The 17,732-nt window shown below is 40.2% G+C and overlaps 1 protein-coding gene across 1 annotated transcript in view; it reads right to left on the bottom strand.

Moving 5' to 3' along the window:
- The window catches only part of LOC121524220 (TCDD-inducible poly(ADP-ribose) polymerase), a 40,820-nt gene that overhangs the window by 14,025 nt on the left and 9,063 nt on the right, over positions 1 to 17,732 (bottom strand). Inside the window, exons 3-4 of the mRNA XM_041809496.1 lie at positions 2,853 to 3,042; positions 2,290 to 2,477 (exon numbers count right to left, since the gene is read on the bottom strand). Of these exons, the coding sequence (XP_041665430.1) occupies positions 2,290 to 2,477; positions 2,853 to 3,042 (378 nt within the window). The remainder of the gene's footprint in view (positions 1 to 2,289; positions 2,478 to 2,852; positions 3,043 to 17,732) is intronic.

Below are 17,732 nucleotides of genomic sequence, written 5' to 3'. Positions count from 1 at the left end.
CGCTCTCAGAACACAAAGAGCCACAGGGAGGGGGCGTATCACATACTGAGGAGCCAGCGCTGTGCGTGTGCTGTGCATGTGTTTTCAGGCACTTTATGTAAAATTGAAGAATGTGTCCTAGCAGTCAGTGTGGCTTAATTTTCAAACTGCAACATGTTCCCTAACAAGGGTGAAGTGTGAGTGCTGAACAAACTGGAGCCTCTGCCAGTACAATGGGAACCTGGGGGAGATAGGGGTCAAAGATACACACAAGGAGAGACTACAAATCAAGAAGATGACCTCTGCCTGTCAACAGAGGACTGACTGTTACTGATGCTGTGCTTAAACATACTATTTAACTACTTTGGCATTTATGAGGCTGTTGTTATTCTACTGAAGATCCCAAAGACCATATTTACACTTTTATTAACATCCCTGTTACAGTTTGGAGAGGTAGGCCTGGGTTATATGGCCAGAAATCTGTGTCGCAGTATTATATTGCTGCATCACAAAATTACAAGAGACAACTCTTTGAACCTTCTGAGTCCAACGCGATTTTTATCCATTCTGTCTCGCCTGGACTTGCTGTCTGGAAAAGCTTGTAAAACATCCACCTTGTGGTGCAAGGTCAAGCTTTAAACATCCTTTTCTGCAGGACAACCTGGGCTTTAAGAATGCTGCAGTAATGTCACTGGATACATTAAAAAGTTATGACTATAAAGACAAAAGAAAAACGAGTCTGAATGGAAAACTAAAACATTCTTATGTGTGGCACAGTAAAAAATGACGACGAAGTCTTTTGCGCAAACTTTTTCTCCTGTCTCTTAGGGACCAAAACATGAAAAAGTAGTGACAAAAAGTCTTCATAATATTCAAATTTTTACAAAAAGTCCTTGCAATTCTTTTTTTTGGCTCTATTTTTTAAAGCAGATCCTGTCTGCAGTGACACAAAGGGCCACATCACAGGCTCTCTGTCTCTGTTTCTCTCCATGTCTCCTTGTCTCCTCAGTTAGACATGTGAAGTTTGGAAAAGCATAACAGCTATCACAGCCCAAGTGCCAAAACAATATGGAGGCTTAACGCAAATCTAGTGGCAGAAACAATCGAAAATGGATAAGAAATGGATGAGAAAGATATCCAGTGTGGAGTTAATCTTTGAATGCCCCAGAAAGTCACCTTAGTTCCAGGCTCCCTAGAAAAGCCTCTGTAAGGACTACGAAGGCATGGATAGCATCATTAGAATGGCGAATAAACACAAGAGGCCAGTCAGAGGTATGGTTAAAAAGTTATTCAACTAGTTATAACCTGATATTTATAACCTGATCTTTTATACTACAAAGTTGGTATCAGACGGTTAAGAGCACATTCAGGTGTCACAGCCCAAAATACATTAGTTTATACAAATGTGTTTTGATAAGAGAAGCATGTACAGGCCTTTTTCAGGGTTTTATCAGTGAAACAATTAAAATCTATGTTGATTTTTGTGGCAGTGTGTCACTTTTTCTTCTCTCTTGGGTCCTGGGGGGGTCTCCACTTTTCTTAGGTGCACGTAGGAGGGTTCCAAGGAAAAATGGTTGGATATCACTGGTCTACTCATGTCTAAACACAATATCAGAGAAAAGTGATTCTATATGCATCTCTTTTAATTCATTGCAATATTGTTTTTTATAAATGTAGGGCATTGGACAAAGTTTTATTTCAATGGATGACTGAAAGCAGGAAGGGAAGCTGAAACAGAACAGCTGTCCTGCTAGAACCATGTTGAGTTCAGGCAGCTTATAATTTATTACAAATCTAATGTGAAAAAAGCAGCATATAAAAGGAGGTTTATCTGTAGAGACTGTATCAGACACCACTCACGAGGTAAAGTGGTCTTTATCTGTAAACGATCTCATATGGTGGTGGTTTATGGATAAAAAAAGGAAGACGCAGTTTGCAATTTAAAGTGAGAGGCCCACCCAGGTGTAGTCTCTGTCTGGAGTACATCAACAGGCGAGAAAGAAGTCGATATCCTCTTTAACTTCACTGCTAACTGTTAGCAACTGCTGCTTGCGGTAGCTTGAGAAGTACAGAGGGGCGGAAAATGTCAAGAGGCATGCTGGAGGAATTTCCAAATAAAAGCATAGTTGAAAAGTGATGTGTAGATGGATGTTTTGACTTGATCTAGTGCATTCCTACGTGTGACAATGTTTTTAATTCTTACAGTTTTTATATTTGTAACCAAAGCTAGTAGTTAGAAATTAGCCAGTGGGTCAGCTGGTGTCCTCCTTATTTGACAGCATATGAAACAAGTTGAATGTCTTTACTTACTGCAAGAGGGGTGTAAGCATGACTGAGGACATGAACATGGGCCGCTTCTTGATCTGACGTCTGAACCCGAAGACGGCGTTCTGCTGGAAGCCCTCCCTGATGTTGAGGATGTACTGGTTCTGGAGAGTTATAAAGCGCACCTCCTTAAGACCCCTCGAACTCGCCTCCTCTATGAGCTTCACCACCGGCTAGGAAGGGGAGAGAGGAACAAAGACATGAGGGGTTTAGACTTGGTTGTTTATCATTTTCCACGGTTTAAAGTTCTCTGTAATCATCCAAAATGGAGACTTTTGGCAACGTCAGCACAGCATAGTTTCATGATCGGATAACAAAAAACAAAGCTGATCATCATCCTCGCACATGAACTCTGTGGCACAGCCGTGTACAGACAGAAAAGAGCCAATCTTTACTGATTTGTTAGAATAAACTGCAGTTGACAGAGGACAGCTGTGTCACAAAGGGCTGTTTAGGTGTGTGTAAATCAATCCCATCACAGAGGCCCCACAATTGATCCATGTTAATGCATCTGACCTCATGCTCGTAGGGCACAAACATGCACTCACCTCAGAGTACTCCCTCCAGCCAAAGTTGTCTCTGCAGTAGTACTTCCACACCGTGTGACAGCTCGGGGTGGGGTTTTGGCTCGTTGTGGTGATGGGCAGAGGGCTGGCAGGGGAGGACAGTCGTCGGACGCGGTCAAACTCTAGGTCACACACTCTCATTGTCCCAAAGTCTAAGGAAAACACTCGGCCCCTGAAACACAAGTTCAAAACAAGCTGTATAAACACGCTGCATGAAAAATGTATTGCACATTCACATGGATGGCTAACAAACATGTGGCTTGGGCACGGTGACCTTGTTGTTAAATGGTCACAGTTTAGATTTCCATCAGCAGCCACATGTCTGGTAATGCGGCCACTGATTAAGCCTTAACTAAACCGAGTGCCCCGGAGCGAGACGACCAAACCTCTAATCGCTCACTCACAGTATGAGTCACACAGCACGACAGCATCAACTATATGACTTATATGGCACATATAAACAGACAAAGTGTAGAAATAAACAAGACATGTATGATCTAAACATCATGTTTATCCACACTGCAAACACAGATGTCACTGTAATGGCTCACACATTCATTCTACTTCAGAAACAGTTCTTCAAAACCTGGAACCAAAAAGATTCAGCAGTTTTTAAACAACAGTAAAACTTTGGAAGTATTTCAGTCATGAAGCATTACAACACTATTTTATTCTATTTCTCATTAGTTCTGAAAGACTGGCCTAAGTCTGAGCTCAGCTGACTAGCTTAGCTTAGCTTTAATCTGAAAAACAGCATGTGTTAGCAAATTATCTTTTCTGTTTCTGGCTGGGGTACTGGCCCTCGGGCTGATCATCGCGCATCCATGTTGGGCATTCTGCTACAAAGCAGCAGTTGCACTTAGTGTGCACGACCACACCATGTATAAACAATACGCCTTCACTGACAACCTGCAATCTGCATTTGCTTGCCCACTTTTTATGCAGTATTAACCCAAACATATTTTACTGGCTCTTATTTATTTACCAATCTCTAGCTCATGACTTGGTATCCCTGCATTCAGCGTGCAGTAGAACCACTGGCAATACAAGTGAATGGGAGTAAATGGGTAGCAAGCTAAGAGGCTAATGGCACATCTTAAACAGCTTTTCCTCCTTATTCTATCCTAAATTTGCCTTTAAAGGAAACTATGGTTTGCCACTTAGCAAATAAATCTAGTGGGTCACTTGTTAATTGAAATTTAGATTCGATCGCAATATGGTCTACTGAAATTCCGTATTTGCAAAAGGTGCAATAGCTCTTTAATCCTGAGTGCTTGTCAAAATACCAGCTTAGTACATTTTTGCAGCAATGGAAGAAGGGATGTTATGCTCAAAATTGTTCAACCCTATTTAAATCTAGCTAATATTAATTTTGGTTAGTGTAGAAAAAAATGCAATAACATTATTTTCATAAATCATTCAGCCCTTAATCCTACCCTTTACAGTTTTACTCTAGTTCACAAAAACTCAAAAACATTCAACACCAGTTCTTATCGATAAAAAGTCCTTATATTTTAGTCCTTACTTAGTCAAGACTAGTAACATTCCCTGATGCCATTTCCCTATTTGGCGAACATTGCATTTACATTACATTTTCAACAGACTAGTCTGACGTGAAGAAAATACTTAAAAAACAGTCAAATTCATCACAGTGTCACTGTGCCAGTGGGTACATTATCAGAGACTGGTGTGCTGAGTAGAATGTGGCTAAAGTTAGCAGCTAGCTCTGCCATTTCTGTTTGCAGATTTATATCATGCCAATTGGGTATCAACCACTTCATATAAGTGGTTATACATGACTATAACCCTCAACAGCTTACGTATGACTATTTCCATTTATAATTCAAAATACTGCCATAATGTCTCATGTTTACATCCACCATAGATCCGGGGGAAATCTGCGGCAGGAAAGCAGCGGACAACGGCTAATTTGATATTAAATTGAACCATTTAGCTGACTAACACCGGGCATTTATCTTCTTTGAACTTCAGTCAGCCAAATTGTTAAATGGGTAAAAATGCTACACTTATAACTGTGCACCGTCAATACTTAAACTCATTTAAAATATACTCATAAAAATACTGATACCCTTAAATGTATAGTGAAGAAATAGCATGCATTTTAAACACCCAACATTTGGAAAAAAAAAAAAAAAAAGGTAGTTGACAACTATTTAAAGTCATAGTTTTAGCCAATGAAATTAACAGTGATGGTAATGATGGGAGGCAGGTTTCCATCTGTTTAGTTTTTATTGTTGATTAACAAAAAAATTAAACTTAGTAGGGTTTTTAGGGAGCCCAAGACTAACTCTTATGAGTGAGCTGAGCCAAATAATCTGGACCTCTCAAAGAGATGGACTTCCACCGGTATTAGTGCTTACTAACAGACCACTGTCTGTCAGCTGATAGGGCAATGTTCAGTGCACGCAAGTACATGTGAGTGTCTATACTAACAGAACCGTCTGGATGACGGCATCCCACACTGCCTTAGTAAGCTGTCTGAGCTATTGGATATCAAAGTACACAATGATGTGAATCCACCCCTGACATAAAGGATTACCACTTGGTATCTGAGTTCCACATACAGATGTTAATTTGTGTTAATGCGAGGTATAACTGGAGCCTCGGTTTCTTATCTCTGTGCTATGCTAAACTAATTGGGAGCAGATGGTAACCTCTTGGAGAAATTTAGGCAAAGAGTAAAAGAAAACTAAAAAATAAAATATGCTGGGCTGCTCCATCAATGATTTTACCGCTTTTATTAATTTATAAAGAATAAAACAAGATGGTTAAACTTGGCTCTGTGGTTGAAGGCTTGAAACTCATGCTAAAGTGCTAGCTTCTGCTAAACATGAAACAGCTGAAATGCAAAATCTTATCACGTGCACTCCCACCCCCTCAGACCCTCTCTGTCTGGACAGGCTTGTGTCAAAACGCTGTCACGTGTGTCTGTGTGCATCAGTCCCTCTACATTAGTACTCCACGGGGCCTCTGGCGAATCCTTTCTGGGTCAGACATACCACTCACATAAATGTGGGCATCATACACTGGCACGCTATGCCATAGACGACAGACAGACAGGCAGGCGCACGCATGCAGCCGTACACATGTGTATCAAAAATTCGCAGAGACATGCAAATGTCATGCTGGCGATACTAAAACACTCACAGCCTGACAGCGTTAATTGGCTCATTGATTTTTGTAATGTCAAAGGTCAGACATCGGTGAGTGTTTGTCTGTCTGGACATCTGTGAGTTTGTACTCTCCGCCCCAGTTTTCTCCTAAAAAAACAAACACAAATAACAATGCAGCAAAAAAGGATGAGCAGGAGTGTGACGCCCTGAGATATTAGCTCTGGAGAAGTGAAACCACTGGTTATAATGATATCACTTAATAAAGTATTCAGTTTCAGCCGTGCAGTGAGTGGTCACTCACTGCAAGCAAATTTGCAAGACTGACACGAATTCTGCCAGGAAGAGGATATTATTAGAAGATGCTGAGTCACTTTCCAAAAGCTTACACACTGATACAAATACTGATCACATCCACTCTACTTTCAGTCTGTGTTTCCACTCAGTCATAGAGGAACTCTGCGTTTCTGTAAGAGGAAATGAGACAAATTCACGGAGCGGAACGTGCACAAACACATCAGCTACTCTGGAGCAGGGCTGGGCCATCTATCAAGCTGTCGGGGTGCGTCAATATTTCTTAAATGAGATAAAGGGTGAGACAGTTTTATCTCTATCAGAGTGGTTTATGCTGAATTTAAATTATATTTTTGTCAACTTTACATAGCCACTGGTGAGTGCAATGCTTAATACTAAGCCCAATACTCTGTAATAAGATTGTTTACAGCAAGAACCACTAACAGTATTATTCTTACTGACCACAGTATTATCTATATGAAACATTTATGTTCTTCATATTATCTGTTTGATTTAATTTAGGAATATAGGGGTCCTACACACCTTTTTTTGTTTTTATAACCCATAATTGCAGAGAAACTAATGCACTGTGCTGCACAATTGATTTCATCACAATTGTGATGTCAGGTTGTGTGATTACATAACCACATAAACTGCTGCAAGTATTTTAGTATCAGTAGTACTTTAAAGGTTTACAAAAATGCCTGCAGAAAGGCCTTTCATTTTACAATAGTGCCAATAGTGTTCTTTATAGTAGTGCCTTTATTTTACAAAAAAGCTAAAACTTTTATTATGAAAGCAGCACTTTGAAACTTCAGGTTTTGTTTTTATGCTACCTAATACCTGCATGTTTTAAGCTGAGAAAAATAAATATTTGAAACTATCTCTGCATTTTTCTTGATTACCATGAGACTCATGCCATTTGAGCATTATATTTTAATTTCAAATGCAATATTGTCCAGACCAGAATTACCAAATCACAACCACAAACAGTAATATACTTATGGATCACAAATTAAGTCAAAAGAGAATAACCATTAAATTTGCATGGTTTAATTTAGGAATCCAGAAGTCCAAGACACCCAATATTGAGAAACATCTATAATCATAAATAGACAAACTTCTGCGCACTGTTTGAATTTTATAAATACATCAGCAACTTTTGTAAAAGTGGATGGAACAAGAAAACTGAGGTTCACTCTGCTCTAGTTCCACTATGCAGCTATTCACACAGTGAGGTTTCCCTTCTGGTTAAAATATGGCTGGTGATCATGAAGTTTCTGTACTTTTTGACACCATTAATTATTTAAATCAGTGGTTCTCAAGTGGGATGCAAAGCTCTTTCCAGTGAGTCACACTTGAGAGTCTGGAAAAAAGTCATCTATGATCTACGTGATCACTAAGCAGATACACATCTATCCTTTTTTAAAATATTTTTTCATTCAGGAGCATTTTATCTAAACATGGACAACAGTTTGATATGATATTATGCAGACAGAACATAGCTAGAAACCCCATATGAATAAATGCATTAATGAAAATGTGTACTGCATACAATAACATTAGTTCAAAAGTAATGAATCCATGGTAGCATGAATCTGAGGATGAGGGTGCAAAAAGCTTTAAGCTATAAAAGAGGAGGCTGGGGTGGGGGAGGTTAAGTTCTGCCAGCAGCAGTGGGATGCATCAGCATTAATGCAAGCAGGGGTTAGTGAGACCTGCGTCATATCTAAATGACCGCTGTGTTGAAAGAAAGAACTGTGATTGGCTGTGGGAGATGGAAGTCGATAACTAGAATCAGCCGGTCGTCAACAGCTGGGCGTAGGACTACTGCATCCTGCATGAACTAACGCTAGACTTCATTTTCCTGTGGTAACAAGTAGGTGTCAGGCATTTTCTCAAGATTTCCTCAGTTTTATCTCTTTTAACTTGGGATAACAGAGCTGGTTTACCCAACATAATAAAAAAACATGCATGTCGCGGTTTCTCACAAGGAGGCGACGGTGGCTCCTGATGCCCGACCAGTTGAGAAACCACCGATGTAAATTACAATACAGATTTGATCATTTGGAAACACATAGTATTTGGAAGTATATAAATACCAACAACCTCAAAACAGGGAAAATGATGAAAATGTTTCTGTACAATTTGAAAAGTTTGTAAGAATGTGGATGTTATACTGGTCATCTGGGATGTCAAAGAGGTTTCAGTATGGTTTAATTTCCATAACCATAACACCTGATAACCAGGCAGATAAGTCACATTTTTAATGTCAACTGTGACTCCTTCTTAAACAAAGGTAACTTTCCTTTCATATATTAGTGGGAGAGAAAAGAATCTGAGTTTTGAAACTGGCCATAAAACTGTAAAAAAAAGGGAAGATATCAAAACAGGTTTCACAAGCTGCTGTGAGTTTCAGGAGGATGTGAAAAGCAAGAAACTGTAAGAGAGAACAAATTAACTGTGAAGTCAGTACATCCCATAATTCACCTCTGGTCAGCCGCTTTTTATCCGCTTACTGTGCTTCCTGACTCTGCTCTGTCATCGCCTGTTCTGTTCCTGTTTCACTCTTCTTTCTGTCTTGTCTCTGAACTTTGCGTCTGAAAAGGAAAGTACTCTGGATGCACCTGCATGACCGCCTCTCTCTCTGCCTCTCAGTGACTGTTTGGGTCTGTCAGCACAGAACACTTTCTGCCTGCAACATTGTGTTATGATGACAGAAGCTTCTGACTTAAGGGCTACGATGCCAACAACAACATGTTTTCAGGGTTTATTATGAGGACACAGAGTGAACTGGGTTGTATTTAGAAACAGACTGCCACCCTCACTGATCAGCTCATGCTCACTCACAGTCAGCAGGTTTACATTCAGGAAGAAGAAGTCGATTTGTGGTCTTAGTCCAACTAAAACTGGACTTTAAAAATACAGGTTAGTCCGACTGGAATCATACTAAACCTAATCTCTCAAAGTCAAAATAACACATCAGATAACACAGATGGATATCCATTTGTCCTTGCATGTAGACACCTCAACCAGACCTAAACTGGACCAAGTGTTCTCTGCTCAGGCGCCACAGTTTAAAAAGTACAGCATAAATACAAAGTAAATCAGAGTCGTGTTGTCGTCCGCCAAAAACAAAGCATGTGTACGAAATTCAAATAGCTGTACAACATGGCTATGGTTTAACTGTTCAACATACAACAGGTTAGCTACCTTGTTAGTAGAGATGACAGAGGAATGCACTGATGCATCAGTTCACATGGACATGGACTGATATCAGCCCTGCTGGCCAACATCAGCCATCAGCAAATAAGCAGCAGGCGGAAGAAGTCGCTTCAAACCAGCCCATCTATTTTCACTGTCAAACACAAGAGAAAATGTCGGCATGGTGGTAGTGTTAGTGATTATCTGAGGTGGTGCATCTCAACCCGAAGTCCTGGACCCTCTCTGCTACCAGCAAAGTTTGTGCAGTTCTAAAAATAAAATTCCACCGGTTAAATTCAGTGCACAGAGATTTTGTGCTTTGGGCAAAGAGGCTAATCAGAAATTTGGAAACCAACATGAGGTACGCCTACTTTGGCTGGCCATCACTTTCAAGACCACACTTGAAATGCCAGGCTGCTTGTCTCTAAAACATAAACTGCATACTTAAACTGCAAATTGACAGAACAGATTTGAGGCAGTGTGTTTTAGTTCTATTGGAAAAATAACTCTGAATTGAGAATCAACCTCTGTTTGTATGCCAACGGCTAAGGATGACAGCCTTGCTGAAAAAAACCTCGCTCTTTTTTTGTACTGGGCAGCTCCCAGTAAAGGTCTTCATCTGTGCTTAAAGCAGGGTGTTATTGGAAAAATAAGAAAGCACGTTCAGCAAAACCTTTCCTTGGATAAATAAAGGTTAAGAAAACTCAGAGCTCTGTCAAAATGGCCGTTAATCCCTTACACACTGCCTTTGGCACACACACCTTCCAATTTTCTCACGGCTGCACCAGCAAGGACCCGCATACCAGCATCAGTCATGCTATTGGTAACGTCACAGGATAGAAAAAAGAAAATAACATTAGCCCTCACTCTAACACACACCCACATACACAAACACGCACCCACGGCCATGCACAGATTCTTCTGACAGATGAACACACGCACAGACTTCATCTAGTCACGCCTTGATAAGTCAGTCAGTCAACCAAATCTGCTGACGAAGGCCTCCTCTCTCTCTCTCTCCTCTCTCTGTCTCTCTTACACAAACACGTCAGTGTCATGGGTTGGTAATATTTCCTGTTAAAACCATCCTGTAATCTAAACAGGTCCATACACCAGGGCTAGGGAATATGAACTTAAAGTCATTTTTCAGCTTGTACAGTTTGTGGTCCAAAGTGGTCCGGTATGGTTCAGCACAGTTTGAAAAGGTGTACCCCTGGTGTTCCCAGTGTGTCATCAGTTTTGACGGGAGATCTGTCTCTTTTAAGCGATCCAGATCATCTGGTTTGGTTCAGTAGAGCTGGTTATTTAGCTCAACACTGCCTCGTCACTTTCAAAGTGGATTAAATGAAGACAAAGGATGGAGGAAAGGAAAGTGGCACCCAAACAGGAGCTAGCTAGCTCACATTTAAGAGCCATTTAGTAGAACAGGCTTGTTTGTGAACGGCACATCCTTGCTCGGTCACTTGCCCCACAAGATTCAGCTAGCTCCTTAGCTCAGTACAAGACTCCTCCTGACTCTTGTCTCCCTTCATCAGCCTAGACGGTTTGCAGAGAGACTGAGTATTTGTGATATTGATCACCTTTAGGACAGGTAATTCAGTTAAAGTCTGGGAAAAATCCCTGTTTCCTAAGGTGTAGGGATCAAACTCAACTTATGTAGACATGTTGTGATGATACTTGCCGTGTAGAAACCCATTTAGATCGGTAAAGTACTAACTTTCTGCAGAAAAACTCCCACACTTCTTTACAGTACTAAATCAAAATACTGCAAACATTTCTGCATAAGGAGTTCAACATTGTGGTTGCAGATGTGAAATTATCATTCAGCACATTTAATTGTTATATTGTTAGAAGTATCTGGTGTGAAACAATGGTACATGCTTCTGTAGAAGACAACATCTTTTTGGGAAAATCCTAGCTTATTTTCAACCTCAGCCAAAAAATACTACAATACCCACAATCCTTGGGTGTCAAAACAATGCAATTAATGCTCAACCTACAACATATTAGCACGTAATTATTAAAAATGTACACAGGGTAACAAAGATAGGTTAAAAAAGGTACATTTGTGGTTTCAAGCTTGGAAAACCATCCACAACAATGAAAAAGTATTCGCAAGGAACTGTGGGATATGTAGTTCTTTTATATTTCTAAAGAAATACGACACAGTCGTGTATCTTTGCTTATGCTACCATAATCTCCGTCTTTAAACGCCGTTGTCAAACATTGTAAAGTCATGAGTATTGAGGTAGCTGGTTTAGAGAGTAGGGGAGGGTCTTGCAGGGAAGGAGCCACACACTTGAACCCAGGTCGTCCACATACATGGGACACGACCTATCCACTTTGGCCATCTAACCCCCAAATCTCCATTATTTTAACAATCAATGGTCAAATTCAGTACAGAAACTTAACTTCTCAGTCATACTTTAAACCAGAAAAGAGAGAGGACAAACATGTTGACAACATTTGCAGAAGTGGGTAAAACTGGTAGGGAGGGAGAGATCCTGGCCATTTTTACTTATTTTCCAAATATTAACAGACATTTAGGTGATTTTTAGACAGTGTGAAGTCTGCCAGCAATTATTAATGACAAAAGACAATAAAATCCCCAATCTATGGTGCCCCAAGCATGTGTGTTTGTTTCCTGCTAACAAGATCATTTTATTCTGTGAATAATATAATATTTTGATCCCTATTTAGACTAAACATTTCTATAGCACTATATCTCTGTATCCTAAAGCTCATTTTCCCCCCCACACACAGAAACATTCTCCTGAGCGTCCTGGATTGTTCCGGCTTCTCTCCTCCTCATTCCAGCTGATCATTAAGCTCTAGTTCAGAGCGTGTTCTCCTTCCCTCACTCCTTTAAACCCCTCTTTGTACAGTTTAAAAAAGAATGGGTGACATTGAAGGAGAAATGGGTTTGGCTTTAAAAAAACACTTAGTGGCGGTTAAAAAGAACAGCTGGTGGAAAAAAGAGGAGAGGAAAGTACAAACAAGGGTGAAAGAGGATTTGGCAAAACTGAACAGGCAGCACGCACACTTTTCCACATCTTTAGCTCCTCTTTAGGCCCTAAAGAGACGGAGGAAGAACAAAAAAGAAGATAAATGAAGAGAGAAGGGGAGAAAAAGAAGAGTTAGAAGAAGAAGCAGAGATCCAGTATGTTTCAGGGCAATAAATCAGTTTTCTATGATTTATCAATACATTTAAATAACATACTGGGACAGTATCGTTAAAGTATACACATTTATGTCGACTTTAATATGAAGAGTGAAAATAAACATGTATAGCGGGCCTAATGCTCAGTAACAGATTGATCACTAACAGTGATACACTTGTTTACTTCAAGAGAACCTATCAGGATTGTTCAGGCTGGATGAGGGCTTATCATTATTTTATTATTTTATTTAAATAAGGACCATTTATGTTAGAAGTAAAAGAAATCTAATGATATTGGCAACTGTTTGATGCCATAGCAGGAAAAATGAAAGTTCTGGACATCTAATACTGAGGCATTTTTTTGTTTTTGATTATCAAAAAGTTGCATGCAAACTCCTGCACACTGTCTAAATTACAAACATAAACATAAACAAACATAAACAATAAGTTTCTGCACTTTTATACAGTAGCTATGATAAAACCAAATCATTGAAATTATGGACTGCAGAGTTGTTAATCAATCTGGATGCTTAAGACTGAGAAAAAGTCATTAGAACTTCTTAAAAAATGACTAATCTAGGTTAAAAATGACATATTTTAAAGTTTGACAGTTATGTAAATAGTTGCATTTCTTTCCAAGATAACTTGCTGCTAGCTTGAATTATTCTATCGTCACTTTTAACCTCATATTTTCATGTTTATGATCGATTTGTATATTTTAAACCAACACTTCTGTAGCTAGGGCGGGGCTTACAGATACCACATTGATCAGAGACATCCTCGAGCATGTTTGTTTACGAATGTCTGGTACCTCTCACATTTTTCATTAAACAAAGTTAAATTGTGGAAAATGTTGGATTTCCCATCAAAGAGACTGGTGGGTCCCGGGGCTAGACCAGTTGAGAATCACTGGTGCAGAGTAGGGGTGGGAGAAAAACTCGATACAGCATAGTATTGCGATATTTTGTCTGGTGATATATAGCATCACATCGTCCACCAAGTATAGATTTTTTCAAATCAATTGCTAATATGACCTGAAGTCTATAATAATGGAAAATAAAATAAATAGTTCGGACAATTGTTTGTCCAGTGAGGTCAGCAGAGGTCACTGATTAGGAGAAAGTTAGTACAACAAACATGGCAGCACCAGGGGAATGCAAGCAGGGCACGAATGAGATGGACATGACACATGAGGTTTGCAGGAAGTGCTACATGAAAATAAAAATCTGCGTAAACACGACAAACATGAGGGCAAGACTAATGCTAAATCAGCTAAATAGTTGAAAAATGCTATATCGAAATATATATGGCATGGCAATATTCACTGTATTGCAAAATGTTTTAAATTGCAGTAATATCACATTGTGACTCAAGTATCATGATAGTATTGTATTATGGGACCACTAGTGATTCCCACCCCTAGTGTAAAGCATAAACTCTCTGCTCCACAAAATATAGGTCAAAGAAATCAAATATTGCATCTTCAGGACATAGTAATGCAAGATAATCTAAATTTTGATTGCCATGCAGCACACTCTCAATTAACCACTTTTCCAAAAGTTTCCAACATATTTGTGCAACTTATATGGTGCTCACTCTGTTTTTTTTTTTACAAAAATATAACTGATTATCTTCAGTTTCTGCACCTTTTCATACCACAAAATAACTGAGATTTGATCATTTTAGAGTTAAATCTGTGTTCAAGACTATAAAAAATACTGACAGCATCAGTTTAATGAAAGACTGCCTCTGTTTTTGTTCACTTTAGACAGTATGATGTTGTCTGCCTACAATTTTTGATACCAAAAGCCTAATAATCGGTGTCTATAACTTCTATTTTTCTATCTGTGGTATCAAACAGGTTTCAGCCAGGCAGTGGTTGACAGTCATTTTCTGATTGGCCTTACTTTCATCAGATTTAAGCATTATTAAGCCCCAAAACCCCCCAGCATACCTATAAATGTATACTGGTATAGACTGAAGCCTCTCTCACACAGATGGCAGGAGGTAAAAGGGCGGAGTGTGGCTCTCATCGTCATAAAGGTGAGGCCAGTGGAGAGATATGACCTGACATATTTCCTTGTGTTACTCTGTGATGTCTGGTGTAGATTGTTAGACCTATATTTATCTGGAGCTCACAGATTCACCGTGCTTTGTGAGCAGTGAGAAGCAGGATGTATTGTTCTAATTTAGCTTTGCCAACCCCCCCCCCATCATTACGCTGTCAGTGCCACGGGCTGCACCTTACAATCACTGCAGTATGGCTGGATTACCACCAGAATCTTGCTTAAGTTTATAATTCTGTGATTGTGACAACCTAGCGTTGTGGCGATACAGAAAAAATATCCAGATATATATGTATTATGTAACTACATTTGGCACAAAATACATGAACACCTGATTTTTGGAGCATATTTCCCAGCCCTAGATCAGACGAGGAAGTGATAGAACAGAAAAAGGAGGATGAAGTAGAAGGAAAAACCGACAGAGGCAGACTCTGAGTAATATTAGACTGTGCGACCCAGACCTCGCCCCACTGATTCATGGGCCGTCTGACACGTTAGAGTCACACAAACACACACGCACCGTCCGTTCAGTCTGATTATCTTGACACCGCCTCTTTTTACACACACAATCACCACACGCAAACACGCTCTCACAGACACAACGAACATTGATTTTCTTTGATTCCCGACACAATGAGGTAGCATGGAGTTCCCCTCCCACCCCCCACGATATAAACACACACACACACACAAACGCTCACACACCTTGGTGTCAGGTCGCTCTGCCCTTGGTGCTCCGTGACTCTTCATGTCAGTTAATGACGAGCAGGGCTTTTATCACCTGGCCCACAAAAGACTCTCTCTCTCTCCATCACTTGCCCATGCCCATGACATGTTTCATAGGGTTTTTATCATTATTATTAGTTTCAGTGTTGGGTGCATTTGTTTGTCTTGGTATGGTACACAAATCAGAGAAAGAGCTCCAGCTACATCTTTATAAAAAATGCATGTTTATTATTCTGCTGTTGCTTTTGACTCATTTTGAGCTACTGATTCCCCCAAGTGCTGACTGCCAGGGGCCTGATTGGTAATCTCAGTGCAGAGAGATATTGAGACGAGATTCTGCAACCAGTGACTATCCCATATCTCTACAGTCTGGGGCCGAACTCTGTCCTCTAAGATGAGAATGCTGGCCCGGGGTTTTTTAAAGACTACCTCCAGATTTTAGGAGTGTAGAGGAGGAATGGCCTGCCAGCACTCCTGACCTCAACCCCATTGAACTCTTGTGAGAACAGCTTGGGTGTGCTGTTCCTAGAGTGACCAGCACAACCATACTGGTTGACTTGTTACAAATGCTGGTTGAAGAATGGGATGCCATCCCACAGCAGTGTGTGACCAGGCTGGTGACCAGCATGAGGAGGAGGAGCCAGGCTGTAGTGGCTGTGTATGGTTCTTCCCCACGTTACTGAGGCTCCTGCTTGTTAAATGAACAAACTGTTGAAATGCCAATATCTCTTGTTTCCTCAGACTTCAATTATACAATCCAACCAAACAACAGCCAGTGGTAGAATCAGCTGTCATGGGTGCAACCCACATACTCAGCTCTGCTGCTCATCCCGCAAATGCATGTTCCTGACAAATGTGGCACTGTTTAAAAAGGGAAATAGGCTGTCCAACAGTGTAAGATTTATTGCCATCAAGGAAATATATCCACCATAGACAAAAATCCTTTGTTTTTGTGCTAGGTTTTTGTGTTGGAGAAAAGAGCATTCCAGCGTGGCAGCAGTCATTGAGAACTACAGTAGCAGGGTGGCTGTGCTACCACTGAGAGATAACATTTGATGGGGATTGTTGGCCTCAACTGATTTAACAAAATGTTAATTACTTTAATCATAACCTTGCAAAGCAGATGGATTCGCCCTTTTCTGTGTTAGTCACTGGACAATCCATCTTGCAAAGCTCCCATCTAAACCGTTTAGGCCTGGTTAGAAAGTGACAGGACCAATCAGCATGAAATGGCTGTACTTTCAGGCACAGCAGAGTCGTGACGTAAGCGAGCATCATCATAACTTTTTGAGTTATGTTGCTGACAAACCAACAAACTAACAAACCCTGCCGATCACATGACCTCCTTGGCAGAGGTAATAACAACATAAGCAGGCAGCAACAAGTGGCCGGAGCAATTATGGCGGAAGAAATCGGCGCCGATGCTGATAAAGCACCAGTTTTATCGGAGCTTGATGACATTTATTAGTTAAAAGAAGAACAAAGAACAGCAGTGAGTTGTTTTCTTTTCAAAAACTCCAAAAGTCGTGTACTGACATGTCTACAGTCGCCATGGTTCATGTTATGCAGCTCTCAATAGAGTTTATTCCTCGTTAGCGGCTATGACATCACGTGTTTTGTTGCTCTGATTGGCCCGTAAAGATGTGACAGACAGAACATTGATCCAATCACACTCTGAGTTTTTATAAAGGCTCTGTCCTTTCCCAAACACCGTCTATGGAAGGTTTACCATATAGCATGTTATAGGGTGCTAAAGTAGAGAGTCCTAAGACCGGGAAATGGATCAGCATTTTTGCAAAACCAGTCCAGATAAGTGAATCCCAGGCTACCTTTGTATGCCATGTAATCTATCAGATATCAACTTGTCTTCAGTAAGCTTTGAGATGCATTCACACCAGCAATTTCAACATTTTGGAACCAGGATAGCAAAAACGCTGATCCATTTCCTGGTTTTAGGACTCTCTACTGTAACAATCTATAACCATGAGACAAGCACAATAAAAATACCAAGCCTATGCAGATAAAACGTGATTTTACAGCTAATGGGTTCATTTATCTGAATGTAGTGTTAATATGTGTTTCCTGTAGATTACTAACAAATGTACAGGAGAAGATTATCACAGTCTAACTTTTAGAAGCGATGACTGTGACATTCCTCCTCACTGCTGAGTTCATGACTAAGGCGGATTAGCCAGACTTCCATTCCTGCTTATCATATGGATGGGATTAACCTGCACTATGGATCATACACACATGGGAACGGCTCAGCACGAAACACACA

Source organism: Cheilinus undulatus, linkage group 2 (assembly GCF_018320785.1).
Source record: "Cheilinus undulatus linkage group 2, ASM1832078v1, whole genome shotgun sequence".
NCBI lineage: Eukaryota > Metazoa > Chordata > Actinopteri > Labriformes > Labridae > Cheilinus > Cheilinus undulatus.
Note: the sequence above shows the minus strand (reverse complement) of the source record. Positions and strands in the feature narration are given on the sequence as shown.